We start from the raw sequence: 14,214 nt of genomic DNA, 5'->3' as shown, positions 1-14,214 counted from the left end.
CACACACACACACACACACACGTGTTCAGGTTCACTCACTCTCTCCCCCACAAACACATGCACAACAAACTGTGTGTTAAGCCAGCTATCAACAACCACATACAACACAATATTTAAAAAGTGAGTCACTTTTGTACTTCACACAGTCAGTAGTCAGTCCATAGCACCCTCTGTTCATGGAGCAAACCAGTCTGGCAACCTCACATTCTGTTTCGCAGATAGACTATCTGCAGATAGACTCTCTCTCTCTGCCTCTCTCTCTCTCTCTCTCTCTCTCTCTCTCTCTCTCTCTCTCTCACACACACACACACACACACACACACACACACACACACACAAAGATAACACCAGCTCCCTCTCACCACCCCATGCCTGGACAGCAATCTACTGTACACTCTGCATGCAGCTTCAAGTTTCAACGGCTCCCCGTTCAGTTCTGTATCGCTCGAGCAGCAAGCTTTTACTGCATTGTCATTCCAGTCTCTCACTCAGTCTCATACATCCATATAAAATGCATGTCGCCCTCGCTGCCTACCGGCACACAGAACTGCAGATCTGTAGCTTCAAGTTTCAAGATCTTCGACAAGTTTCAGTTCTAAAACGTGAGGTCTGTAACTCCTTCCATTCTGGAACATACAGTAACTTCTTGTGGCTGCGCTCCCGGGACTGAAACGTCACGACCGCGTCACCTTTGGAAAGTAACAAAACTTTTGGCGCTTGATGCGTAAACTTGCAGTATCCAATTAATAGTGTCGCCTGCACTACACAATACACATCGTAAGCTTTGAACAAAATTGATCTGACTATACCGTGCCTTAAACGGCATATCGGTTAAGTAAATGCCTGGGTGTTTGCTATAAGCATTTAATGTAGGCTACTCCACTTCAGTGACGTTTTCTCCAGCGTGTGGCTCTGTAAGAAGTAGGCTAAGATTAATAGCCTAATATTCTCGTCATTAATCCTACTTTTCGACTAGTTGTCTAACATGTTATTAACGTATAGGCTACTGAATCGTATTTTGGAATTCTCTGTTTCATAAAGGTGAAATATTGACGCGCATCCTCCCAGCACTTCTCGAAACAGCCCTAGGGAAGCCACATGGAGGTGGCTCGGGGGACTAGGCTACTGCGTGCACACACACACACAGTACACAAACACACTCGCACACACAGCGATGAAGATCGCCTTATCAATTGAAGTAAAATAATTAATATATGAGCGCCAGACTTGAGAGTGCCAGCTCAGCACTGTGTGTGTGTGTGTGTGTGTGTGTGTGTGTGTGTGTGTGTGTGTGTGTGTGTGTGTGTGTGTGTGTGTGTGTGTGTGTGTGTGTGTGTGTGTGTGTGTGTGTGTCTTGGCAGTTGAGAGTGCCAGCTCAGTGTTGCTGTGTGTGTGTGTGTGTGTGTGTGTGTGTGTGTGTGTGCACGTGCGTGTATGTGTGTGTGTAAGAGAGAGACTTTTAGTGTGTGTGTGTGTGTGGAGGGGGGGTTCTGTGTGTGTGTGTGTGTGTGTGTGTGTGTGTGTGTGTGTGTGAGAGAGAGAGAGAGAGAGAGATATAGAGGGGAACACAGGGGACATGTCAGTCTGGTTTATTACCCTGATCCATCTGCTGCTCATCATAAGTCACCTGTAAGAGTCTGTCTACACAGCATCCATCTCCCACTGACTGTCTCTATGACATGGCAGGCAGACAGGAGGGAGAAGGGGGGACCACAGCGTGTTTGTGTGTTTGGGGGGTGGTACAGAAGGGTAGAGGAGAGAGAGGAAGGAACAGAGAGAAAGAGACAAGAAAATACAAAGAGAGAGGGAGAAGGGAGAGGAAGAGACTGGGGGGGTGTAGAAGAGTTACAGGACGATACAGAGAGGGAGAAGGGGGGTGTAGGGAGAGGAAGAGACGGGTGGGGGTGGGAATTACAGAGAGAGAGGGGTGGGAGAGAGAGTACACTACTGGGAAGAGCCGGTGGCTACTGATAGGTATCATTGTGAATTACATAACTGTGGATATTTGTTGTACTTTGTTACCTTCTTTCTTTAAGTACTTCCTGTATACCTGTAGACTGTATACTGTGCTTTTTTGCGTTTTATTGTATTGCCGTCTTTGTACATTTCTGTGCCCACTGTGCCTTGGTGTTGAGTTTTGTATTGTTGTGTGTATCTTTTTGGCTGCAGCAAAATAATTTCCCTTCCGGGATAAATAAAGTTGATAGCTTAACTATCTCTATCTTTATAGAGGACAATTCTCAGGGTGTTCAGTTACAATTATCAAACTGTCGCCAAGCCACTTTTTTGTGTTATCATTTTGTGTTTGTGTGTGCGTAAATCTAGGAACAGAGCAGCTGACACATTGTGTCATCACTTCTGTGTGTGTGTGTGTGTGTGTGTGTGTGTGTGTGTGTGTGCGTGAAGAAAGTTGTGTGTCTTGTCTGACACCTCATTGTTGGTGTCATCACTTCACCAGATAGCATGCTGGGTAGGAGGTGTAGAGAGCGTAGTCGTGGTGTATGGAAAACAATCCATCACTTATTAAGAATGAGTTACAAACTTTTGTCTCCTTTGCAGTTAAACTAAAACTACAGTGAAGCACTTTGAACCAGCCTGGATAAATGATTTCCCTCCATAAAGGCCATTTAAATGTGTAGCCAAGGGTATACTTTTTTTTTAAGCACTACCCAGTTCTTAACCAGCACTGATATAAAAACAATTTCAGCAAATCTGCTGTGTGGATGTCTACGGTACTAGAGCCAGCAAGAGCCCCAGTCAGTGTAACCTGCAGTGTAGCTACCCACATGTGTGGGACTGGGTTGGTTGAGCAGTCCTGCCAAACATTGTTATGTAAGCAAAGCATAGCTTTGAGGGGTTGGGCTCACATAAGAGTGGACTTTTCCTGGATCACTGAATCACCACAGCTCTGAAAGTGTTACTGTATCAGATAATGGCCTACTGTAGCCATACACATGTCAGACGTTTTGATTGATTAGGCTATATATTTCATATGTATGCCATACACTTCTATCGTGGTGCTGAAAGTGGAGACAGGAGCAGAACACAGACAGATGCTATCACTGTGGCCCACAAAATGTGGATGTTTGCATCTGTGTGTGGGGCGTGCTGCAAGAGGCGTGGAAGGAGCCAGCAACGCAGGAGGGGCCCAGTGTGAACTTTGTGTGTTCCCTCGAGGGCAAGGAACTTTGTAGTGAGGGGGTAGTGTAGCGTGCTGGCAAGGACGGGGTCCTATTGGTGGTATAGCCAGGGAGAGTGGCATACAAGTGTATGCGTTTTTCCTTTCTTTCTGCGGTTGTAGGCTATAGCTCAGGAGGTAGAGAGGGTCGTCCAGGGTAGGGTCGCGGTTTGAACCCAGCCTCCTCCTGTCAACATGTCGAAGTGTCCTTGGGCAAGACAATGAACCCCAAATTGCTCCCAATGAGCTGGCTAGCACCTTGCATTCAGATGCCCCCATTGGTGTGAATGAGAAGCCTTCATTGTAAAGCACTTTGGATATAAGTGCAGTCCATTTACCATTCGACTTATTTCTGGCTATATTAATTTAGCTAGCTACGTTAGCACTAGCTAGTTTGCTAAGGTAATATTGATAACGTAGCAGCTGCTCTAAGGACTCTTATTTTATCTATCTTAACTTGCTAGCAAAATATATTACAGTATTGGATAAGTCAGCACCCTTACCTTATCTATGGATACTTGATATATCTGATTCTAATATCTTAAGCTAGCTTGTGAAAAATCTGTCTCCCAAAAGAAGAGTCAGGGAGGTAGCTATGGTAACTAAAACGGTTAATTTTTTATCATGGATGTATTAATAGAACTTAGACTTTTATGGACCTTTTAAATGTTTTGTTGACATGTTTTGATGCAAAATAGCATAGTTCGTTCTTCGTTGATATCAACCGATATGGCCAACTTGACTAGAACTACAAATATGCGGGGAACGTGGGTTTTTTAGCGTTTTGTTTCTGGAACGCATTCAACTAAGATAAGATATCCATCAACTAAGATAAGATATCCCGGGCGCCAAATCTGAAGCTCCGATACAAATGGAACGCAGCATAATCAGCAGACTGATAGATAAAGCCATAGGTACAACGTTTGCATAACACATTGGCCGTTCAATGCACCATCGTTTCCGTTTAAAAAAACATTTACAACGTTTTGTCGGGGCTGAACTCATCCCTGGCAAATGTCACATTGGTTACTCCTTCAAAAGATGCGACCGCGGCAGGACTCGAACCTGCAATCTTCTGATCCGAAGTCAGACGCCTTATCCATTAGGCCACGCGGCCAATACAACGTGGTGCGAGTAGATGTCATTTTATTGGACTAAAAGCAAATAAAGTTATTCGATTGGTAAAATTTATTTTGCTTTAATAGTACTTGATGCAAAGACAAAATTAATGTTGACAGCCAATTGCATCTTATTCAGGGCAGTTGTAGGTCATCCTCACCGCTAGGTGGCACTGGCTAACATTAATTGTCTGTGTGTCTTGGGATATCCGGTTATTCGTTGTTTACATGTGTCACATGGAGCGAACGAAGCAGTGGTAGGTTACTAGCCTGTAAGTTATCCTCTGACGTTAGCTACTTTTGTGTATACAGTTATTATCACCCACTCACTCATCTCTCGTCAGTGCAGCCTTTTGATGTCAAGGTCTGGTCAACCTACAATACTATGTTATGGTGTGATGAGAATGAAAAGAGTTTAGCCTGACGTTATTCTTCATAGGATTTTTTTTTAAAGAAAGTTAGCTGAGGTGCCTGTTATGTGAGCTTATGTGTTAGCTGACGCGGTGGTTATGTGAGCTCACGAGATCAGGGATGGTCTCACGAAGCTAATGTTGGCAAACGTTTGAAAAGGAACATATAACTACAGTAGAATTATGATAATGTATAGTTTTAGCTGTAGTATATGTTGAGAAAAAGTAAGAAACCAGCTCGCTAGGTGTATAGCTAATAATCTTCCATGTTCTGCCTCTTTGTGCTCCAGTTCGCATCATGCTTTTCCTGACCAAACCCTAAAGGTGTCCAGTGACCTTAAGGGAGACCATGCTCCGTCTCCTGCAGCGCCCCCTATGTAGGCCTCTGTCCGCAGCTCCATGGCTGGGCCTGCCCTCCTCCTCCTCCTCCGCCCTGCCCCTCTGCTCCCTCCAGGGCCAGGGCGCAGCGTCCACTGAGACCCGCTTCAACCCCCTCAACATCCAGATGCTCTCCAGGAACCTCCAGGAGCAGATATTCCGCGGGGAGCAGCAGGAATACGGGGAGGAGGACGTGGAGCGGAGCATCAGGCACCTGCAGAGGCACCAGCTGTGGGGCAAGGAGACGCCGCCGCTGGCCGACGTGGAGCTGCGGCTGCCGAGCATGTACGGGGACGACATCGACGGCCACTTCCGCGTGCTGGCCCAGAAGCAGAGCCTGCCCTACCTGGTGGCTGCCAGCGAGCTCCAGCAGGCCCACCTGCCCCCCATGCCCCAGAGCTGGGCCTGGGAGGCGGGCTGGACCCAGTACGGCCCGGAGGGGGGGAGCAGGAGGGTGGACTTTCCAGATGAGTCAGGCCTGGTGTTTGACGTGGAGGTGTGCATGGCAGAGGGACACTGCCCCACGCTGGCCGTCGCTGTGTCACCCACTACCTGGTGAGAGAGAGGGAGGAGCACCTTCTGGGATGGCTTTACCTGATAACACCGTGGTTTGTCCAGCGCTGGACGTAGTACTTTAACCTCCAAGAGCTCTCATTCCTCATGAGTGTCACCTGGGAGCAGAGGTCATCTCAGTCATTGCGGATATTTGTTTGTGGGTGTATGTGCGTGTGTCTCTCTGCCAGGTACTCGTGGTGCAGTAAGCGTCTGATAGAGGAGAGGTACTCCTGGTCCAGTCAGCTGACCCCTGGTGACCTCATCCCCTTGGAGACACCTGCCAACACCGCCCGGCCCCCTGGAGGCCAGTGGAGGGAGAGGCTGGTGGTCGGCCACAACGTCAGCTTTGACCGTTCGTACATCAAAGAGCAGTACTTCCTAAAGGTCAAAGTTCACACCGTATTTGTTGTATTTTTTAAAGACTCCACTTTGCATATGAGTATGAAACATTGCATTTCTGTGATGTTCGAATATATAGATCCAGTGCTTTGTGTCAGGCCTTCTGTCTCATTCTAGAATGTGTGTGAACTACTGCAGGGTTCTAAGACTCATTCTGGAATGTTAACAGTGAGTGTTCTGTCCACCACAGGGTTCTAAGACTCGTTTCCTGGACACCATGAGTCTCCACATGGCCATCTCTGGGCTGACCGGGTTTCAGCGCACACTCTGGGTGGCTAACAAGCATGGCAAGAGGCGGGGCCTAATGGAGGTCAAAGAGCACATGAAGAAAGTGGGCCGCAGCAAGGAAGGCCCCAAAGTGGGTACCCTTCTTTAAACACTTTACAAGAGAAATCTGCTGTTATCCCTAAACGTTGATGCCGTTTTTTATTGGTAGGTCATAGGTTCCCTCTTGGATTGGCGGTGGTGTTTGCTTATTTGCTCTCTCTTGTTTGTTGACCAAGGTTACTGTGCTTTTCGTTGTTTGTTTGTTTGTTTGTGTATGCGTGTGTGTGTAGATTGGCTCCTGGGACTGGGTGAACATCAGTAGCATCAATAACCTGGCTGACGTCCACGCCCTGTATGTGGGGGGGGCGGCCCTGCAGAAGGAGGCCAGGGAGGTCTTTGTCAAGGGCAGCATGGCAGACGTCAGGAGCCACTTCCAGGTTAGAGGAGAAAACCACCTCACAGGTCAACGTGTGAAGGGAAAGGGGTATTGTGGTGTGTGAAGGGAACAGGGTATTGTGGTGTGTGAAGGGGTCAGGGTATTGTGGTGTGTGAAGGGGTCAGGGTATTGTGGTGTGTGAAGGGGTCAGGGTATTGTGGTGTGTGAAGGGGTCAGGGTATTGTGGTGTGTGAAGGGGTCAGGGTATTGTGGTGTGTGAAGGGGTCAGGGTATTGTGGTGATATTGCCATAGCCACGTAAGAGCAATCTCCAAACACACCCGGAGCGGTATAGACAAGGAAGGTATGGGATATCCAGTAGAAGCTTACAGCCTGCCTGCCATCACTCTGTTGTGCCGTTGCTACCCCCTGCAGGAGCTGATGCGCTACTGCGCCCTGGACGTGGAGGCCACTCATCAAGTCTTCTCAGAGCAGCTGCCTCTCTTCATGGAGAGGTCAGTGAGCCACAGCTTGTCCTGAAAGAAAATCTGTGATGATTGGTCCCCTGCTGGCTCTACTCGAGTCTCAACCAATCACAGTGTATCGTCTCTCCTTCCCCAGGTGTCCCCACCCAGTGACATTTGCAGGGATGCTGGAGATGGGCGTGAGCTACCTGCCGGTCAATCAGAACTGGGGGCGGTACCTGGAGGACTCCCAGGACACGTATGAGGAGCTCCAGCGGGAGATGAAGAAGTCTCTGATGAGGCTGGCTGATGACGCCTGCCAGCTGCTGCACAATGACAGGTGTGTGTCTGTGTGTGTTTCTGTGCGCGTGTGTGTGTGTGTGTGTGCGCGCGTCTGTGTCTGTGTGTGTTTATCATATCACAGTGGCTTCTGTGTCAGTTACAAGGAGGACCCCTGGCTGTGGGATCTGGAGTGGGACGTCCAGGAGTTCAAGCAGAAGAAGGTGACGGTCGTCAAGAAGAAAGGGTCCCCAGCAGAGTCTGCGGCCAGGACCCCGCTGACCGACTGGGAGGAAGGTGAGACCTGGGAGGTTCAGGAGTTTGTGAAACGGTGACAAGCTCCCTAGCTATATCTGAACTAGCACTGTTTGCTTACATAGCTTGGCGAATGAAAAACATACGGACGGACTTATCTGCCCCCCCCCAAAAAAAGAAAAGATTTACAAACAAAAAGATTTTAAAGAAGAGCGGACAGATGAATAAGCAGTGTTGTTGTGGTGCTAGACCCAGGCCCACCCACTGAGGAGGAGCTAGCCGGCCCCCAGCCCAGCAGAGAGGCGCTGGAGAGGCTGAAGGACACGGTCAGCAGGCTGCCCAAGAGGAGGCAGCACCTTCCTGGACATCCAGGGTGAGTTCTCTCTCCTCTCTCTCTCTCTCTCTCTCTCTCTCTCTCTCTCTCTCTCTCAAGGTTACCACTCTCTCGCCTGTCTCTCATTCTCTGCCTTCTGTTTCCTGTTTCCTCACATTCACATCTTCTCTCCCCCTCCCCCTCCTCCCCCTCCTGCTCCTTCTCCCCCTCCTCCTCCTCCTCGTCCCGGGGCGGTGTGTCAGGTGGTACCGGAAGCTGTGTGTGCGGCTGTGTGAGGAGGAGGACAGCTGGTCCCCAGGACCCAGCTTGCTGAGCCTGCAGATGAAGGTGACCCCCAAGCTGATGGGCCTGACGTGGGACGGCTTCCCTCTGCACCACACCAGCCAGCACGGCTGGGGATACCTGGTGCCCGGCCGCAGGGACAACCTGGAGCCACTGGAGGGCAGCACAGACCCGGTCTGCCCGCACAGGTAGAGGCCTCAACTCAAGAAAGGGACACAGACACAACTGTGGAGCTAATGCAGTCATAGAGCTAGTACTGGGAAGATATATATATATATTTCACACAAAACATTCACATAATGTGTATATATTTTATATATTAATAAAATATGTATATACATTTTGTTATAATAAACATATTTGCTGTTTAACAACGCGTACGCGTAGAGAAGCACACTTTTTAAATGTATTTATTAGTCCACATGTTCTTTCACACATCTACCAGGAGGGTGTAACTAGTGAGTGACCCTGCTGTGTTGCCGTACCCCCCGCCCCCAGGGCCATAGAGAGCATCTACAGGGAGAGCTGTGAGCAGAGAGGGAAGGAGCAGCCGGAGTGTCTGGACGGTGACCTCTCGGACAACCTCATGTTGACGGATACCGAAGTGTGGCAGACGGTGAGAGACCGCCATTTGTTTTTATTAAGCAGGATCCTCATTGGCTGCTGTACTATCTTCCTGTGGAACACACTATTATCTACAGCCTACCAGAGAACGGCGGGATAGAATCGATGTCTCAGAGACGACACAAATGAACGTTGTGTCCAGAACTACCGCTGCACTGGGACCAGAATGGCCCTGGTCCTGTCAGTGAACAGACGCAGTGCCTGTGTTGACCTACAGGTGGAGAAGCTGAGCCGCCTGGAGAGCGAGGCGGAGGAGGAGAACGGAGTCAGAGTGACCAGAACCAAGAGAGCCAAGGTGAGCCCTGCGAGACCCTCTCCATCTCCTCCTCCTGCACGCGCACCATGGTCAGTCTGTTTTCAGTTCAGTTCGGTTTTGGTGTGACCGTGACATCCTCTTCACCAGGAACCTCGGGGTCTGAACTCCTCTCCGGGAGAGAGCCAGTGCCCTTATCACCATGGAAACGGTCCTTACAACGACGTCAGCGTCCCGGGGTGCTGGTTCTTCAAGCTGCCTCACAAGGTACCTGGACCCGTCGGATGGAATCCAAACAGATGTGCTGCTGACAGACTGACCGCTGCAGACATGAGGACACTGAGGAGTGACTGCTTGTGTGTGTTTTTTTACAGGATGGGAATGACAACAACGTGGGCAGCCCCTTCTCCAAGGACTTCCTGTCCAAGATGGAGGACGGCACTCTGAGGGCGGGCAGAGGCGGCACCAACGCCACGCGCGCTCTGGAGATCAACAAGATGATCTCGTTCTGGAGGAACGCCCACAAACGCATCAGGTAACTATGGTTACCTTAACCCGGCAGGCTGCATGCTAGGTCAGCTGACCTGGGTTTTGACCTATGGGACCAGCCCATTGGTTCCATTCTGCCAGGCAAGATCAACCAAGCACAGATGAGTATTTGATAGGATTTAAAAGATGGTATGTGGACCCAGGTGTGGTCAGTCAAGACTGCTCTGATGATCATGGGAGACCAGGTCCACAGCACAGTCCAGCATGTTACATGCAGAGATACAGATAAAGTTGTATTCTATTCTATCCTATTCTACTCTATTCTACTCTAACCCAGCTCTCAGAAGGTGGTGTGGCTAAGGAAGGGGGAGCTGCCTCGCTCAGTCAGCAGGTCAGTCTTGAGTGTGTGTGTGTGTGTGTGCGTGTGTGTGTGTGTGTAGACCCGTGTCTCGTGGGAAAGCCCCTCGTGCCGTCACCGTGTCCTCTGTCTCTGTCAAGGCACAAGCAGTATGATGAGGAGGCCACGTACGGCGCCATCTTACCCCAGGTCGTCACCGCGGGAACCGTCACCCGGAGGGCCGTGGAGCCGACATGGCTGACGGCCAGCAACGCGCGGGTAAGAGACTCGCCACCACACTGGCGCCCGTAACAACATAACCTGCAGTCATCTGCCCCGAAGTCATCTGAACGGAGGGGCGTGAGCTAGTCCTGCCGGGGTTGGCAGACCACCTATAAGGCTACGTTCACACGGCAGATGTTGCAAGCTGCTAAAAAACAATCATAGGGCACTTCCTCTGCGCTCCGCGGAAAAGTACAAATATTTTCAACTTTTGGCGCCGTCAAAATGCAAGACACCTCGCTTCGGGCAGAGCAGCGCACCGAAAAGGCTCTGAGCGCGCCGCTCCATAGACAACAATGAAAAGCGGCGCCCAAACGCATTGACAGAATCTGCCGTGTGAACGCAGCTTCAAGGCACTGAGTGAGTGCCTGTGTGTGTGTGTGTGTGTGTCCTGCAGAAAGACCGTGTGGGCAGTGAGCTGAAGGCGCTGGTCCAGGTGCCCCCTGGGTACCACCTGGTCGGGGCAGACGTGGACTCCCAGGAGCTGTGGATCGCCGCCGTGCTGGGGGAGGCCCACTTCGCCGGCATGCACGGTCAGAACCACACCACACACACCTCTCCGCCAGCCGACTCAGCAGCTCTTACCTGCCGTACGTCCGCTGCCTAAGACTTGAACCAACACAGTGCGTGCGTGTGTGTGTCCAGGCTGCACGCCGTTCGGCTGGATGACCCTGCAGGGGAAGAAGAGCCAGGGCACGGACCTGCACAGTCGCACGGCGGACGCGGTGGGCATCAGCCGCGACCACGCCAAGGTCTTCAACTACGGACGCATCTACGGCGCCGGGCAGCCCTTCGCCGAGCGGCTGCTCATGCAGTTCAACCACCGGCTCAGCCAGCCGGAGGCGGCCGACAAGGCGCGGCAGATGTACGCCCTGACCAAGGGCGTCCGGCGCTACCGTCTCACGGAGGAGGGCGAGTGGCTGGTGCGGGAGCTGGGGGCGGAGCCAGAGAGGGAGGAGGACGGGAGCGTCTCGCTGCAGGACCTTCGGAGGATCGCCCGGCTGGCGTCCCAGAGGTGAGGGACACGGCAGCAGGGACACGGTCTTTCATTTCATTTTTGCCAACGCTGTGATTGCCTGATTTTACATGCCGTACTGTGATATTAGTCAGAAAAAACGTTTACACTTTTACATTTTCCCCCACAACCTTCTGCCCCACCCCCTGCAGCTCCCGGAGGAGGAAGTGGGACGTGGCCGGTCAGCGTGTGTGGGCGGGAGGTACGGAGTCGGAGATGTTCAACAAGCTGGAGAGCATCGCCCACTCCGCCCAGCCCGCCACCCCGGTCCTGGGCTGCAGGATCAGCCGGGCTCTGGAGCCCGAGGCCGTTCAGGACGAGGTGGGTGGGACGCGCGCTCTGCTTCCCTTTCTGTCTTTTTAGACACAATGGTAGTGAAAGACCAGGTCTGGAGTGACCAGCTCCACTGTTTCCGAGGGGTCAGAAGGTTCCCGTATACACTTAGCACCTCAGCATTGATTTATTAAAACAGTCTACATTTCGGTCACAAGGACCTTCCTGGCGAACCCGGAATGTAGTCAGTGTGTGTTATCTCCTCCCACCCCCTGTTCTCCCCCCCGTCCCCCCGTCCCCACACCTGCTCCAGGAACAAAATCAATGGAGTCGTCAACACACACACACACACACCTAGCAAGGAATAGGCACATACCAAGTTGGTATATACAAGCTTATGGAGAACAGTACTGTGCGTCTCAGTTCATGACCAGCAGGGTGAACTGGGTGGTCCAGAGCTCGGCGGTGGACTACCTCCACCTGATGCTGGTGGCCATGCGCTGGCTGATGGAGGAGCACGACATCGACGGCCGCTTCTGCATCAGCATCCACGACGAGGTCCGCTACCTGGTCTGCAGCGAAGACCGCTACCGGGCCGCGCTGGCCCTGCAGATCACCAACCTGCTCACACGGTCAGTACCGCGCTCTGGACCAGCCTGGTTTCTGAAGACCTCGCCCCCACCGTTCTGCTCCATGTGCTCTTGATGGTTTCGATCCATATATTAACCCTGTTACGATCCATATATTAACCCTGTTACGATCCATATATTAACCCTGTTACGATCCATATATTAACCCTGTTACGATCCATATATTAACCCTGTTATGATCCATATATTAACCCTGTTACAATCCATATATTAACCCTGTTACGATCCATATAGTAACCATGTTAAGATACATATATTAACCCTGTTATGATCCATATATTAACCCTTTTGTGATCCATATATTGTCTCCATTTTGGTGATATTTCAATTGAAAGCTGGGACTACCCATTAGAACCTCTGAACTGCCGCCAGCCCTCTAAACTGCTCATCATATATAATTTTATGTTCAAAAACATACAAATTGGAATGTTCTTTTCAACATTCTGAAAACGTACCATTTCAAAGATACAAGGTTTCGGCCCGACAGCAGTGATATTAACCGCTATGATCCATATTAACTTAACCTTGTAGTGATCCCTTATACTGTATCAACCCTGTTGTGATCCATATATTGTCCTATGCCTTTTTGCACTTGTGGAGTAGGATGTTGCTAATCTAATGTGATGATGTTGTCCAGGCGTATGTTTAATGTCCATATTAAGTATAATGTGATGTTGTCCAGGTGTATGTTTGCCCATGCCCTTGGCATGCAGGACCTGCCTCAGTCCGTGGCGTTCTTCAGTGCAGTGGACATCGACCAGTGTCTCAGGAAGGAGGTGACCATGGACTGTGTGACCCCCTCCAACCCCACCGGCATGGAGCGCAGATATGGCCTGAAGCAGGGTAAGACCAGTACACACACATACAAGCATGTGTGTATATATAGATATAGCTCACACACACAACCAGCCTGGAGCGCAGATATGGCCTGCTACAGGGTGGGACCAGTACACACACACCCTCCAAACCCAAAGGCCTGCCCAAGTAACACCAGCACACAAATACTATCATGTCCCTGGCGTGCCTGGTCACAATCACGCACTGCAAGGACTGACATGTTGGCATCAAACATTGAGGGGAGGACTATGAATACCAACAATATGTTGTTAATGGAGCAGCAGTCACAATCTCTCTCTCTCTCTCTCTCTCACACACTCACGCACACACACACTTTACAAAACTGTTTATCAGTTTCATCCATCTGGTCAGCACCTGTAGTGTATAATATAACTTTATTGACAATCTCAGAAATTAGGAAAAAGTAACAAAAAAAAATTGTGATAACTCCAACTAAACCAGTTGAGTAATAAAACATTTACAAATACATATTGAATGAAAACCTTCGACCGTACAACATGGTTAAATTAATATACTTTCAATATGGCTGTAAAATGGCAACTAATAATTATTATTATTATTATAATGGAAAATTAAAACTATAATAATAATAATTACTTAATATGCTGTTACGAAACTAACATTTCTCTGTATAACAAGCTTATTCCTTACATGTACCTTCAGGTGAAGCCCTGGATATCTACCAGATCATGGACATCACCAGAGGCTCTCTGGACAAGGCTAGATAACAGCAGGGACCTGCACGCTCCTGGCCAGATAGCACTGCTGAGTCAGCACCGTCATCCGTCAGATAGCCCTGCAAGAGTCAGCACTATCATCCTTCCTTCAGGAAGAGCCTGGTTGGGACCATGTGCCTAGGAGCAGGGCGGCGGCGGTGGTCTCCCAGGGTTAGGAGCAGGGCGGAGGTGGTGGTCTCCCAGGGTTAGGAGCAGGGCGGTGGTCTCCCAGGGTTAGGAGCAGGGCGGTGGTCTCCCAGGGTTAGGAGCAGGGCGGTGGTCTCCCAGGGTTAGGAGCAGGGCGGTGGTCTCCCAGGGTTAGGAGCAGGGCGGTGGTGGTGGTCTCCCAGGGTTAGGAGCAGGGCGGTGGTGGTCTCCCAGGGTTAGGAGCAGGGCGGCGGTGGTGGTCTCCCAGGGTTGACC

The 14,214-nt window shown here is 50.4% G+C and overlaps 1 protein-coding gene across 3 annotated transcripts; it reads left to right on the top strand.

Annotated features, from left to right (window-relative positions):
• The first annotated feature begins 4,537 nt into the window (after positions 1 to 4,537).
• On the top strand, positions 4,538 to 14,203 carry polg (polymerase (DNA directed), gamma). 3 transcript variants are annotated; one of them, XM_084453032.1, is made up of 22 exons: positions 4,538 to 4,568; positions 4,997 to 5,639; positions 5,828 to 6,023; positions 6,229 to 6,396; positions 6,596 to 6,742; positions 7,116 to 7,195; positions 7,302 to 7,484; positions 7,584 to 7,720; positions 7,928 to 8,051; positions 8,255 to 8,482; positions 8,793 to 8,910; positions 9,061 to 9,213; positions 9,322 to 9,438; positions 9,546 to 9,706; positions 9,998 to 10,051; positions 10,159 to 10,276; positions 10,677 to 10,812; positions 10,925 to 11,294; positions 11,447 to 11,615; positions 11,991 to 12,199; positions 12,900 to 13,060; positions 13,739 to 14,203. In XM_084453032.1, the coding sequence occupies exons 2-22, from the start codon at positions 5,056 to 5,058 to the stop codon at positions 13,801 to 13,803; spliced, it is 3,678 nt and encodes a 1,225-aa protein (XP_084309158.1). In that variant the 5' UTR covers positions 4,538 to 4,568; positions 4,997 to 5,055; the 3' UTR covers positions 13,804 to 14,203. The 3 variants fall into 3 exon arrangements, with proteins under 3 accessions (XP_084309158.1, XP_084309160.1, XP_084309159.1); XM_084453034.1 differs by having other exon boundaries at positions 9,136 to 9,213; positions 13,739 to 14,202; XM_084453033.1 differs by having other exon boundaries at positions 4,557 to 4,660.
• Positions 14,204 to 14,214: the final 11 nt, after the last annotated feature.

This window comes from Borostomias antarcticus (genome assembly GCF_949987555.1).
Source record: "Borostomias antarcticus genome assembly, chromosome: 18".
NCBI lineage: Eukaryota > Metazoa > Chordata > Actinopteri > Stomiiformes > Stomiidae > Borostomias > Borostomias antarcticus.
The sequence above is the reverse complement of the archived record's forward strand: the minus strand, read 5'-3'. Positions and strand labels throughout refer to the sequence as shown.